The 14,602-nt window shown below is 39.3% G+C and overlaps 1 protein-coding gene across 1 annotated transcript in view; it reads left to right on the forward strand.

The window, feature by feature from the left end:
* Positions 1–1,825: 1,825 nt before the first annotated feature.
* The window catches only part of ATRNL1 (attractin like 1), a 609,453-nt gene continuing 596,676 nt past the window's right edge, over positions 1,826–14,602 (forward strand). Inside the window, exon 1 of the mRNA XM_063307208.1 lies at positions 1,826–3,304. Coding sequence (XP_063163278.1) covers positions 3,000–3,304 — 305 coding nt within the window. The 5' untranslated portion in view covers positions 1,826–2,999. The remainder of the gene's footprint in view (positions 3,305–14,602) is intronic.

Raw genomic sequence — 14,602 nt, forward strand, 5'->3', positions numbered from 1 at the left:
GCCAGCATCTTTGTGTTTGTCAGTTTCAATCACTTTTGCCCTAAGGACAAAAGGTATCTACTCAATTTCAGAAGCTAGTCAATTTCCCTTCTAAAACAACTCACTAGCTGAACAATAAGGACATTTGTTGCTTTTACTCTTTCTGAGGTGCTTCTTTCCACTGCTGTCTATACTGATCAAATTAAAATTTGTTTGGTGCCACTCATTTAAGTTTCTTGGAGACAAGTAGTTTTGATTAGGAGCTATCTTCCAGTGTGTTTCTTCATTTAACATTATTTTTAACTTACAAGATGTTCAGATGGATTGCGAGAAGTGGGTAGACAAAGCAGTTTAGAGAAGACAAGAGGACCTTGCAGAATTGCTTAGTAATGTCAGATTCACTCCTATTTATGCATTACTGTCTCAAGTGTTGGATGGTTTGTTGCAGTATGCTCTTGTTCTGAAGGGGACTGCAGCAAAGCCAGAGGAAAAAAACCATTTGGAATGCTTATAATGAGACATGGAAACCTGAACAGAGTTTGCAACAGAAACAGGAAAGGAATTGGTAATGTGGATATCCAATTTTATGATAACATTGTTTTGTGCTGACTTAGTGAGGGTTTCATACTATTTTAATATTTGGGAAATGGGCTCTACATTCAGTGAAGATTATTCCTTAGTAAAATGGCATAGGATTGCTGCGTAATTCTGATGGAGACTCTACATCATAAGTACCAGTTTTCATATTAATTTCCAGTCTTTTTCTATCAAGTTGATATACTATTTTAGCTTTCAAAAAGAGAGGCAGAGATTTTCTATTTGCTAGTTCACTTACAAGCCATCTGTACATTACATTGCCATACTTGTAAAAAACAAACAAACCTCAGTGTGAGGTAGGCACTGCAGCATAAAACTAAGAGGGAAAAATCTATGGAAGGCTATCAGTTGTTTCATTAGAGAGGAAATGCTGCCACTAGGGGTTCAGCATAACTTTTTTCAGTGTTCAGCAATTTCTGCATCTCATTTTATGGTCTGGCCAAATATAAGATAGTTTACATCTTAGGCAGGAAATCAAATGGAAATCTTGGAAAAGATGGAAAGCTGATTTTAACAAGCAAAGTGTAGTTATGCCCCTGGAGCAAAGCAAATCTGAACTTGTTTCAAATCACTGTCAAATAAACACAAGAACTCTATATATGCTATCTACTGCCATTGGCACTAATAAACAGAATGCTTAGCTTAGCTCAGAAAGATATGCAGAAAAACTGTACTTCTGGTATAATGGATTAGAAACAGAACTGGTATAACTTGACTTTAAGGTTGACACTTTTTTGTTCAGCATCTTCATTAGACATAGTACAAAGTTGAACCCTACTGAAGCGTGAAACCATAGAGAGTGTGTGTGTGTGTGTTATAGGGCAGTAGTAAGCTCCACTTGTTGCAAGTAGCTATACTGTAAAATGCAACAGGGCCATGATTAGGAAAAAAAGTGGTAGCTATGCAAGACGAACAAGTCATTGAAACAATGTTGTTGATAGCTTCCCTTCTGTTGGAAATTTTGCTGCAGTGAGCCACGACGCTTGCAAAATAGGTCTGGAAATGGCTTCCAGTCTCGGCTTTGTTTGTTTGTTCGGTTTTCCACAAGAAGTTCAGGAACTCGCATCACCTCCGGTGGAAAAGAGGACAAGCCTTGCCCCCGTTGCGCGTGCTCTCTCGCCCCTTCCCGGGCAGATCCAGCGCTTCTCCTCCGCGCGTGACTTCCTCCTCGCAGGTCACGCTTAAAGTGATGCAATGGAGATGCGCGCTGCGCCTTTAAGGGGGCTCCTCGGCTGCTGCACATGCTCAGCAATTCTTTGTGTAGTAGTTTCTTTCTAGAGCTCCCCTGCAAAGCTGGCGGGGAGGCTGAAGCAGCAGCGAGCGCGGTGTTGCAATCCCAAAGACAGAGGAGAGACTTTGCGTTCGATCTTGAGGCCGCCAGGGACTGGGGCAGGAACTTTCCAGGGCGGGAGGGAAGCGCGCTCCCTTCACTTTCAGCTGGGCTCAGAGATGGAAGGGACGCTTAGTTTCTCTCCATCCTTTCCAGTGCAGTTGCTCCAGCAACGGGGATCCTGAAGTGGAGTCTCTCGCGTCTTCCTGGCTGTGGGGATTCCTCCAGAGGGGGGATCCGCCGCCGCCGTCCTTCTCCCTGGTTGAGGTGGGGCCTGCCTGGTAGTCAAAAAGAAAGGGACGGGTCTAATCAGACCCGGCGGAGCGGGAGGGGGAAGAAGGAAGAGGAGGGATTCGGCCCCAGCCAGCCTCTGAAAGCAGATTACAATTAGCCTTTTAAAAATGGCTGCTTTCAAACTGTCAGCTGGGACAGACGAAGGCTTTTAACTCTCGCCCTTCCTTCCCAACCCCGCTTGGACGGCGGGGGAGAAACACCCGAAGCCGCTGCTTCCCTCCCGTCTTCGGCCCGCTGCTCCGAGATGCTAGGAAGACGCTGAGGAAATTTTCACGCTGCTTTCTCCCGGCGCCCCCCTGCCTTGAAAGCGAGCATCCCCTCCGCTGCCGTCCTTGCTCTCCCGCTGCTGCTGCTGCTGCTGCTAGAGTCGGACTACGGAAGGCGGGGGAGATTTTGCAGGCGCGGGGAGAGACGGGGCCGGGAAGGGGCCCCGTTGTGAGAGGAAGCGACAAGGGCAGGAGAGAAGCCTCTGCTCATGGAAAGCGGGGGGCAATGAGCCCTAAGGACGACGAGGAAGAGGAGGCGGGAAACTGGTCGCCAGCGTTGTACCTGAAAAACGCGGCAGAGGTGTTGTGAGAAGCGGTTTTCGGTTTCCTATTTAACTAATCTCCAGGAGTCTGCTGTCTCTTCCCCGCACCCCCGGAAGACCTGCTCGGTTTCTTCACCCTACTAAAAAGCGCCTTCTTTCTGATTTCGGTGATGTGCGTGGGGTGGCTTTGCTCCTGGTTAAACCTGCCCAAGGAACTGGATTAGTCACTCTTCTTGCTCCCATCCCGGCTCTTTAGGCAGGCCGGTTGCGATGTGCTTTGTGGCAAGGATGCTGGATCTGTTGGGAAAAGTCCTACGCAGAATAGGAGGCCCTCCTGTAATCCTTGCAGCCTGGAGACCCTTTTCTTGTTCCTCCTGCTGCTTTTCTACCTTCATGGATATAAATAACTGGCTCCTCTTTTATGGAATTCTCTACCTGGTGCTGTATGCCCAAGTTTCTCAGTCTAAGACTTGTGAAAGAACCTCGTGCTTTTCTGGTCGATGTGTCAATTCCAGCTGCCTCTGTGATCAAGGATGGGTGGGGGACCAGTGCCAGCATTGCCAAGGCAGGTTCAAGTAAGTCTTTCGATGCTGCCTTTTTTATGGTATTCGTTTTTATAGCTAGTTCATAACAAAACAGAAAATACTCCCCAAACCACAGTGCAGTTGGTTTTAGTGAAAAGATTTCAAGAATAAAATAGAATCTTGGTATTGTTGTTCTTGTAATGGTTCTACATCATCTAAGTTAACAAAAGTTAATGAGGGTATTTTATTTTCAGAACAATACTTTTTAAAAAAGTTGTCCTTAAATAACTTTCAGACAAATTATGTTTATTGCTGTCTAGAAACCCCTTATGGACTTTTTGCATAAAACAGAAAAAATGAACTTATGATCTTTGGTTTTGATGATTAGATAGGATAGATTATAGAAAGAAGAGATTTACAGTGTAACTTCAGAGAAAGGAAAATCTACAGTTGTACTTACAACTGCTGTAAAGGAAGATGAGAAGCCACTTTATATCTTTTTTCTATTTTTTTCTATTTTCTTTTTTTCTTTCTACTTTAGCTTTCTCTCTTCTTCCTTTCTCTTCTTTGCCTTCTTACTGTACTCTATATTAGTTTGTATTAATTTTTACTCTGGGTTTTAAAACTTTCAATAAAATTATGTCTAAAAAAAATTAAATAACTCTCAAAGGTGTAGACTTTTAAGTCAGAAATACCCAATAAAGTATATGGTTTTGTTTATGATGTAATGAATTATCTAAATGGTGATTATTGTAATCAGCAGTTTGAGAAATCTGTCTTTTAAAACTGAATGGGTGAGTCAAAGTTATAGCAAAAGAGGATTGAAAACAGATACTGAGATCCTGTGACTGTCTTGCCCATTTGTAGTAAACTCCTCCTCCTCCTTGACATGATAGCCAGTCGATATATTTAGAGACACCAGGTTGGAAATTAGCCTAGTGAATAAAGTTACCAAGTGAACGTAATTTGGGAATGTAAATTGTCTGCTATCGGTATGATCTGAGGTTTAACATTATGCAAGCTAGTTTGTTGGTCCATGCTTCCTTGTTTAGTGATTTCTAAAAGGAGGTATACTTACTATTGAACTCTGAACAGAGGCCTAAACTTTAAGAGAATGTGGTACTGAACTGGTAAATAAAACACCAAGATGTGTATACGGTGGGTATTTGGGGACACTGGAAAAAAACTCTATAGAGTAGTATCTATATTTTTGGTATGATAAGGAACTGGATAGAAGCCACATCTTACAAAAATATGATTTCTGTACAGTGAGTGTGGTCACCTACCCCACTTCCCTTAAAGTAGTGAAAATGTGTTTGCCTGAAAAAAGAAAGTTTTTTTTTCTGAAGAAAACCAGAATTTTAGGTGGTTTTCAAATTAAATACTTTAATTTGCATATGAGAATTAAAACAAATATGTTTTGAGGTTTCTAAGCAAAATCTTTAGTATCACTCAGATGATTCTGATGTGATTCCTGAAAAAGATTACATTATGTGAGTGTTAGATGTATACTTTTTACTTCGGGTACTATTTAGACAATTTCCTGCCATAACATGTATAAACCTTAGAAGATAGTTTATATCATAACTTGTGAATTATGGTAATAATATATCCTGTGAAGATACCTACCCCTTTTGATGGGGTAGGTATCTTTTGACCTACATGCAGTTACCTACCCCTTTTGACGGCATTTTCTTGATTATTTCCTATATTTGCCACATACAATATTAAAACTGTCAGAATTAATATTAGATCAAGTTTACTTATAGATAACAATCAAGATTTCCTCCCTCTAAGAAAGCATTAGGATGATCTGACCATGTTCAGGGTATAATTCTCCACTTGCAAAATAGCAATGTTTCAATATAAGGAATTCCAGAGCTTTGTGGGAAGTAAAAAATAACTGATCCTTACATATGTATTAAAATGACAGTATGTGAGTCACTTGAACAATAGATTGGGAAATATTTTGGTAATAACCAAAGGAAAAGACTATGTATTGGCAGTTTATTAGGCATAATCAAATGTTGGGTTATACACCTGTTTTTCTCTTATCAACCCTGAATTCCTTATGTTACCTTCATAGCACTTTGAAGTGAAGAAATAAAGTACAGTATGGTTGATTTTCCATTCCTGATAATATTAAAGTCACCTGTTACTCATATGTTTAACAAAATACTGTTGTTCATTGTTAAATGGATACAGAGAAGAATTAGTTTATATTCATGATGCCTTATATAATATTTATTTGCCACTTAACAAGGAGCTTTGATCTGAGAATAGAGACAATTCCAAGTGCAACTTGAAATTATTGTAGCATCTTGTAAAGCCTATTCTGAATTAACTTGCTTCCTTATTTTGTTTAAAAATTGTGACTCATGGTGTCAGACACAACCATTTTTTCCTGCCTAATACCCCTCCCCCCAGCTTTTTGTTGAATGAGAGTTCTGAAGAACTAAAAGTTGCACACTATTCTGTTTTTTGGGGGGTGGGGATATTACCGTATCATGGAATTTGGAGTTGTATACCAATGTTTCTCTTTATAAGAAAATTGTGTTAATGCACATTTATTATAGTTTTTTTGCTAATGTGAGCAGTCTTCTTAGTACACTTCTGTCTGTATTTGGAAGCAGTCTAGTCTGAAGAAGGAAATTCTAAAATTTGAACTTGCCTGACTATCAAGAAGTTTAATATATACTGTACTAAAATGACTGCATGCTGAACAGTTGATTTAACTTGAATGCACGATTTCTGTAAGAATGATAAATAACTTAGCTTAACTACTGTATGGAAGTATGCAGGCCAGACAGATTTTGTAGGAGTACTGAGTTAGTGTATGACTAGACCAGCTTATAAAGATTACTTCTGCCAGTGTTACAAAGGTTACCCCTGTCTCATAGCGTATAGAACTTAACAAGGTTTCCAGACTGCAGAGAGCCTTCTTGGGAATGGAATAGGGGCTGCTGGGTATTTAGAACATTTAAACTTCTTATCATATATCATAAGCAATATGATCTATTTGGGAGAAATGTTTTATTGTAAACATATTAAAAAAACACACACCCATTGGTATTTTAAAATGGCCTTTAAAATGTTTTATGTCCATTTTTTTGAAAATATATCTTGAAACTTTTAAGGGATAGTGTATAAATTTATTAGAATTTTAAGTCATTTAATTTTAAGGCTTGGATTTATTCTGTGATTTGTCAATCGATTCAATAATATGAGAATCTCATATTTTCCCATTCTCAGAATCAAAGTGGTATGTAGTTAGCTTGGATCATTGTGAAATGAGTGATTGACATTAGCAAACCCTTCTGGTATCGATACGCTGAAAGACATCAGTCTTGGCAATTGGGTGTTGTTAATTCTCATGTGAGGTTTTTTTTTTTTTTTAGCTGTAAAAGAGTAGCTTAGCAGACATATCAACAACGATTGATCAATCTTGATAAGCATGTGTCAAAGTTAATTCACTGATTCCATGGTAACGTGCCATTTCCTCTACAGGGAATTTGTTAAAATGATGAAATTATTCTTTGAAAGGTGTTCTGAGAGGGATGAATACTAAGTGGTAAAAAAGGAGCAGTTGGGATTCAAAGTACTAAGAGTTTTCTACCTGTTTTTCTGAACAAATTATAACTGTTTCATTAAAATGTCATGCTTCTGACCATTCGCTTTTACCTTGAAATGTCAAATGATGACTATGCCAGAACTTAACGAACAAATCATCATGTAACTTTGGGTGGAGTGGGGAAAGGGGAAAAGCTGAATTTTGAAAGATACAGACTTACAAGACTAGTAAAAATAAATATAATATTAAAAAACACAAATCTTCAGTTTATTTTTGTACTTCTGTTGAACTTTTGACAGTTTCCTCCTTGACTCTTTCCAGTCAATTTGGACTTAGAAACTGAAAAGTTCACATATCCTTTTTCTGTGAGTTTAAAACACTAAAAGACTTTGAAATCTGGTCCTGGTCAACTGTTTATTTCTTGTTTCCAGTTTGTTTCCTTAGACTGTCTGCCCAAGGATCCATATAACTCTCCACTTCTGCCGTTATCAACTACTTTGCCAGAACAGAATATTCAAAGTATTAGTAATGATGCAAGAATTTTGGCAAGTCACTTAGCATTTCAAATTCCTGAAGAATAGTTGTATTTACAGCATTAAAAAAGCTATATAAAATAAAAGAGGGTTGTTTTATGTACTTATGTAAAACTTATACAGGAATGATCTTTCTTTATATTCTTGAGTGTGGAAAGTGAACTAATGGATAGAGTGGTACATCATGGATGCTAAAAGAAGTTAAAGCACAATGTCTTGGAAGGCAATCTGATAATTGCCACATTATCACATCTCTTTGTTAACCAGACCAAATCTATGAGGTAGCACTTTTGCATTACCTTGTTTAAAAAAAATGCATTGACATTGTTTTCAAGCCTTCAAAATTTCTATGAGGAAAATACTAATTATATTTTTAAACTAACCAATGACAGAAGCTATTTATCTGATTTTTTTTATGTGAATGGAACAGACTTCCAGTGAGGTTTAATCCAGATTAAAAAAAAACTATATGTAAAGGTGTTTGCTATGTCATAAAAGCATGTATATGCATATGTATTTATTAGAAATACTTTGAGGCTGCTTCGGTTAGGTGAATTTATGACATACAAATGAAAATACAATGTATATAACAAATATCAATAATAACCATAATTCAATCAAACTTTAAAACCACAATAGATGGCATCATACATACCCAGAGTACCAAATTCCTGAATGTCCGCTTGAACATCCAAATTTTCAGTAAAAGGTAAAGGTAAAGGTTTCCCTTGACGTAAAGTCCAGTCGTGTCCAACTCTAGGGGGCGGTGCTCATCTCCGTTTCTAAGCCTTGGAGCCGGCGTTGTCCCTAAGGATCCGTCCGTGGTCATGTGGCCGGCATGACTCACGGAACGCCGTTACCTTCCCGCCGAAGCGGTACCAATTAATCTACTCACATTTGCATGTTTTCGAACTGCTTGGTGTGCAGGAGCTGGGACGAGCAACGGGAGCTCACCCCGCCGCGCGGTTTAACCCGCAGCGCCACCGTGTCCCTTAAAATTTTCAGTAGCTTCCTAAATATTAATAATGAGGATGGAATACTTATTTCTAAGGGTAAATGGTTTCATAGAAGGGAAACTTTGGCAGAGAATGTTTGCTTTTGACTGTTCTTCACATGGTTTGACCCTGGATCAATGGGAGTCATTACATGGTGGAAGAAATTTCTGTCCTGTTCAGATTATGAAGCGGCCAGGCAGAATTATTATCAAAACACAAAATAACTATTTACAATAAATAAGTCTGTATGGCCAAGAGGTAGGCTGGTTCCGAACAATACCAACTGGGTAATAACAAGGAAACCAGCAAGGTTGCAGGAAGAGGCTGTAGTAGGACAGCGGAGCAGGATTCACTGACAGAGGCTGGAAGAAGCTAGGGCACGTGGCAATGCTGAAACTGGAGATGAATGTCCACGATCTGGAACAATACTAGAACTAGGCTGGCACCAGGGAGCTGGGTGAGACCAAATTGGACCCACTGGATGAGTCTTGGCTACAGCGGCAGGCCTGGACTGGGCTCGGTGACTCAGGCTAGGCTGGAAACTCTGGGCTGGAGGCTTGAAACAAGGCAGAGAACTCGAAGCAAGGCTAGACTCGGCTAGAGATACTGGGCTAGGCTGGGTACTCTGGGCTGGATGCTCAGAACAAGGCAGAGAACTCAAAGCAAGGCTGGACTAGGCTGAAGATTCCTGGCTGGGCTGGAAGCTAGGCACACAACAAGGCTGGACTGGAAGTTCTGAACTAGGTGAGGGACTTGAAACACGACCGGACTGGACTACAGGTTCTAGACAAGGTTGCAAACCTGGTTCACAAGATAGGTGTGACATTCCTGAACAATGTTGGGCACCCGGGGCACAGATAGACTGGGCCGGAGATCCAAGGCAAGGCTGGAGATTGAAGGCGCGACGAAGCTGTACTGGAGACTTTGGACAAGGCTGCGAGCTAGAGCCGTGACAAGGCTGAACTGGGGACTCAAAGCAAGACTGAGGACTTGAAGCATGTTGAAACTGGACTGGAGACTCTGGACACGGCAGGAAACTCAAAGCAAGGCTGGAAGCGCACCTGGAATGTGTATAAGGAAGAAGCAGAGGTCCAAATCTGGACCGAAGACTGAGGCTGCTGGGTTCGGCAAGGAGAAGATTCTCAGTGGCAGTGGATGCAGAATCCAACTCCACTTTGATAGGAAACACTGGCGCTGATTCCCCTCCATTTACAGATGTGGTTTCCGACGCGGGTAAGGACTCTTCTGCTGAAACTGTGAGCTCAAAGGATTGGTTATCTCTGGCAGTGTGCTCTTCGTGTGTCTGCCTTTTATGCTGATCTTTTGTGTGCCTATTCCCTTCTGCAGCCAGTCGGGCTGCCTTCTCCTTCACTTGCTTTTCTGCCCATCGTTCATGCACACTGATTGGAGGATTCAAATCCTCCTCTGAAGACTGACCAATCAGCATCTGTGACTTTTCCCATGCTGCTGACTCATCTATGGGTTTTGCTTTCCTGGTTTCAGCCCGGTAAGTTTCTGTTTCTCCCTCTGACTCATAAAGAGTTTTGTTTTCTGAGTCGGAGGCTGGCTGGAATCTCACAATTTCCTTCGGTATCCACAGATAATGAAATTTCTATGAGCTTCTATATAATTAAAACCATTTATTCCATTTGGAAGTAAAAGAATTCTATAAATTGGGTCTCCAGTTAGAGTGATCAATTGGCAGATGATATTAGCTGTAAACATAGGCCTGCTACATGTCCACACAAAAGGATGTCAGCTGACTTTTATGAATTTTTATTTATTTGATTTGGTGCCACCCAACTACAAATGTCTCTGGGTGGCTGATATAAACCAAACAATAGAAAAAATAGAAACAACAGAGGACAAAACCAAACTAGAAAAAGAAAAAAGCAAGATGGCAAACCCTAAAACATCCTACCACCATCTAACATCTATCAAAGGGGGCACCAACAACTCTAGCTCAAGGCCTGGGAGGTTTTTATGGTCCTTTGGCGGGAGCCATCTGGATATCAGAGGGTACCTCATTGAAGAAGACAGAAATTGCAATAGAGAAATTGTGCTTCTTGGATCCTAATAGTTGACATTGTTTGTTTGAAGGAACCCAGAGTGTGCCAACCCTGTCAGCTCAAATTGGCCAGGAAGACACAAGTGGAGATAAGCGTCCTCTTAAATAACTGGGCCCTATTTGGTGTAGGGCTTTATAGGTCATAACCAGCACCTTGAATTGCACCCAGTGCAGCTCAAGGAACAGAGTTGACAAAAGGGCATAGCGAGGCACGCCCATAACTGCCCACGCTACTGCATTCTGGATGAGTTGAAACTTCCAAGTGGTCTTCAAGGGCAGCCCCAAGTAAATTGATTGCAGTAGTCAAGCTGTGAGGGGATAAGGGCATGAATGATTGAAGGGCCCCCTGATCCAGGAAAGGGCAGAATTGGTGCACCAGATGTAGCTGTGCAAAGAACTTCCTGGCCATAGCTGCCACCTCATCGAGCTGTGAGTCTGTGAATACCCCTAGATTGCAAACCACCCTTAAATGGGGATGCAACCCCATCCAAGGCAAAGATAGAATATCCACAGAATCAGATGGCCTGAAGACTCAGAGCCATTTGGTCTTGGTAGGATTGATTCGGAGATGGTTCTTCCCCATCCAGTTCCGTGCAGCTTCCAGGCACTATGACAGAACCTTGGCAGTCTCACTTGGCCAGCTTGGGGTTGAAAGCGTACTGGTGACACCGAACCAGAGTTATTCTTAACTCTGCAATAAAGAAAATTCAAAGAGATTAAGTAACTGGTTATTGTGGCCTGCGTGCCTTGAAGTGCTTGCCCAAAAAGGCATTCTACTCACTTCTTCCTTCATACTACCCTCATGCTTTTTTCATTATACATTCTTATCCAATTCACACAGTCAAATAGTTTTCTCTTTAAGCATACCATCTCTCTTGCCATCTGCTGAACATTCTCCACATTTCCCCACATTTATAAACTAACTCCCAAATCTCTCCGTCCTCTTTGTGGGCAACTTTAAAATAGCTTATGTTTACATTAATGTTATAAAGGTACGTTTGGCATTGGTAAAGCAGTATGTGGTTATAGAGAAAGAAAGATTAGAAATGCACATGCTGTTCTGCCTTCTGGCAGTCAAGAGAACGCTTGGAACTGCAGGAGGGGTTCCACTCTCTTCCATTCTCAGAAACTGCTCCTTTGTAATGCTAAATCAGCCTGAAGTAAAGCCAAGATCATTCATGATTTGCTCAAGGATCAGGGAATCTAAGTAGCAGCTCTAATTGGCTTTTCCTTTGGCTGTACATTTTAGGTACTTTCCCTCTTCTAGGTCCAATAAAACTTATTTGCTGTCTCTATTCAATTGGTTTTACCTGCAATCCTGTTCCCAGCATATTTATGAGAGTACATGCAGAGGACAGTCCAATGAGCCTTTTGTCTATGTATAAATATAGTGTTTTTAAAAATTATTATTTGAAAGCTACTTAGTCTCACCACCAAATGAAGTTTGTGCTGCAATACCTCTCATTTTAGAACATATATCCTAATACCAGCATATGACCTACAGTAAATCAACCGTTCATCCTAAATCAAACTTGGTGATTCTACTCAGAAACGATATCATAGAATATTATAGTAGTTCTGTTAGAATAATTTGCTCAAGATTTATCCAACTGCAGAATGCAAAAGAGTTTCCCAAAGAAGGTATCAACTTTCCAAAACCACTGCACATGCTTTTTTTCTTGGAAGCATATTCTGACTGCTTGACTACCAGGTAGGGTTGTAAATGGATGAGAAAAAAAGTTTTGTTGGGATATAAGATCTGAGTGATGCTTTGTATTATACGGAGATCCCTGCACCTATAAATGTGTACCAAGAAGCAAGTTGACCATAGCTTATTTTCCACTAAATGTAAGATCATAGCCTTAATGCATCATTCCTTGTTCTCTGGCTAAAGGCTCTTTAATTACATGTTCACATTTATCACAATTATGCAGGTGTAATGAATAAAATTCCAGAGTTTTATCCACTGTAGACCGAGGAATTAACCATTAAAAAAATGTCTTCTTATTCATTCACTTTTTAATTTGCTATTGTATCTTCAATTAAAAAATAGTAAGATCTTTTGCTAAAGATAAAATATAAAGTGAAGATGAGTGTATAGTAAAAAAACTAATCAGAACTCATTCTGGAACTAATCTGCTCATCTAGTCCAGCATTCAAATGGGATAATTGCTATTAGTAATGCTATTAGATCCACAATAGGACATAATTGCAATTGCAACACTCTCTGAGTGGTATTGAGAGGCCTTTGATACCGAAAATAATACATGTCAGCCATGGCCAGTAGCCACAATTTTATTTTCTATGAGTTTGCAAATCTGCTTTTAATGTGCTACAAGTTGGTGGGCATAACTATTTTGTGGTAAGGAAATGAGTTTTGCTAACAAATACTCCCTTTATCTCTTCTAAATTTCCCATATTCAGTGTCTCCAACTCCAACTATTTTGAGATTAGAGAAAAATCACTTCCTTATCCACAGTCTGCACATGATACATAGATGTGTGTTTCTTCCCAATGTCAGTTTGTGTTCTTTTTTTGCTAAGCTAAAAAGTCCCATAAATGTCCTTGTAGAAGGCTTAGTCCCGCCCTTATGTTATTCAGCACCTTTTCTAAATCTATAATGCAGTTTGTGGTTGTGCTGTAGATTTGGCAGTTTTATTTTTGATTGCTTCCCTAATGATTTCTAGCATGGGATTTACCTTGTTCATAGCAGTTGCACAGTGGATTACATTGTCAAGCAGGGAATACATGCTCAACTTGGAGAGTATCCTGGTGGCTGATTGAATCAACTTCTGTTTCTTTCATCAAGTTTCTCTTTTCATAGCAGTCACATACTGGGTCCATGTTTCATTGAACTTTCTATTCCCATCCCAAGATCCCTTTTTGTCAGTCACTGCTCACTCATTAATGTGAACTTTTTATAAATATGCTCATTTTACATTTAGACTGAACTGAACTTGCCATTTAATGTCCTCATTTTGGAGATACTCTTTTGGAGATCATTTCTTTTAATCATCCAAAACAATCTGGTATTATTGGCAAAAATTTAGCCACTCATCATTTATTATAATCTGGTTAAGAAAAGGCAGAGTTAAAATGAAGCTCCCCGGTAGAGAACGATGCAAGAATTTACTTTTTATATAACTTCTTTGCAAAAGTTTCAGTTCATTCTTATTCTCTGATAGAATGCTGCAGTTTGTCTCCAATTTGATTTGTAAATTTCATTTATGTTAGTAATTATGTGACTTAAGTTGATTCAATTTGACACTTTAAATCAAAACATCCAATCAATAGAAATGCATCTGATTTGATTATTTGATTTGACTTTCTGATTAAATTAAGTGGTTTGTTCAAATCAGATTTACACAGCCTTACTCCCTGAATTATTTTTTTAAACATCCCATTGATCTGATCCCAAGATCTGTGCTCTTATCCCATGTCTGCTAGGTTTCTTGTCAAATTGTTTTCAAATGGATACTAGATTTCACCTATTTCTGAAAGTCTCAAAAACTTCTTGACAGTAAATCATGCATCGTAATTTTGTATTTAATGATGTTTTCCATCAATTGTGCTTAAGTAGTTATTACTATAATCACTCTGCATTTTCTTATATTCCAACCCCCACCTTTAGGTTCACAATTTTTTAATCTTCTGATATACAGCTGAGCTTAGTGGGGAGTTACACATTTTTGTTAAAATCTAGCAATTTCACATTGAAATTCTTTTCAAACATTTGGATAGTTACTGCCAAAATTGTGTTACATTTGCTTATAAGTTCTACAACTTACATTCTGTTACTATTGCTGTCTGTATTTCTCAGTCTTCCCTCCTAAAATGTTACTTTGTGCAGGCACATATAATTAATTAAGGTATTGTGGGTTTTTTCCTTATATTTCTTTAATGCATCTATTCCTTTTAATTCAATTGTTCAAGTATCTCTTCAGCATCACAGATGTAAACATTTTTACAATAGTTATTACTAATACATTTTTTTCAAAATTCTTTTTTTAATTTTAATTTTTTTAAATTTTATTTGCACTGAAAAGCAAAACCTCCTTTAATAAGTTCCGTCCTTTTTGATTTTTTGATTATGTGCCATCAAGTCATTTTTGACTCCTCGCGACCACACAGATAAATCTTGTCCATGATGATCTATCCCTAACCTGTTATTTCATGTCTCCC

This window comes from Candoia aspera, chromosome 6 (assembly GCF_035149785.1).
Source record: "Candoia aspera isolate rCanAsp1 chromosome 6, rCanAsp1.hap2, whole genome shotgun sequence".
NCBI lineage: Eukaryota > Metazoa > Chordata > Lepidosauria > Squamata > Boidae > Candoia > Candoia aspera.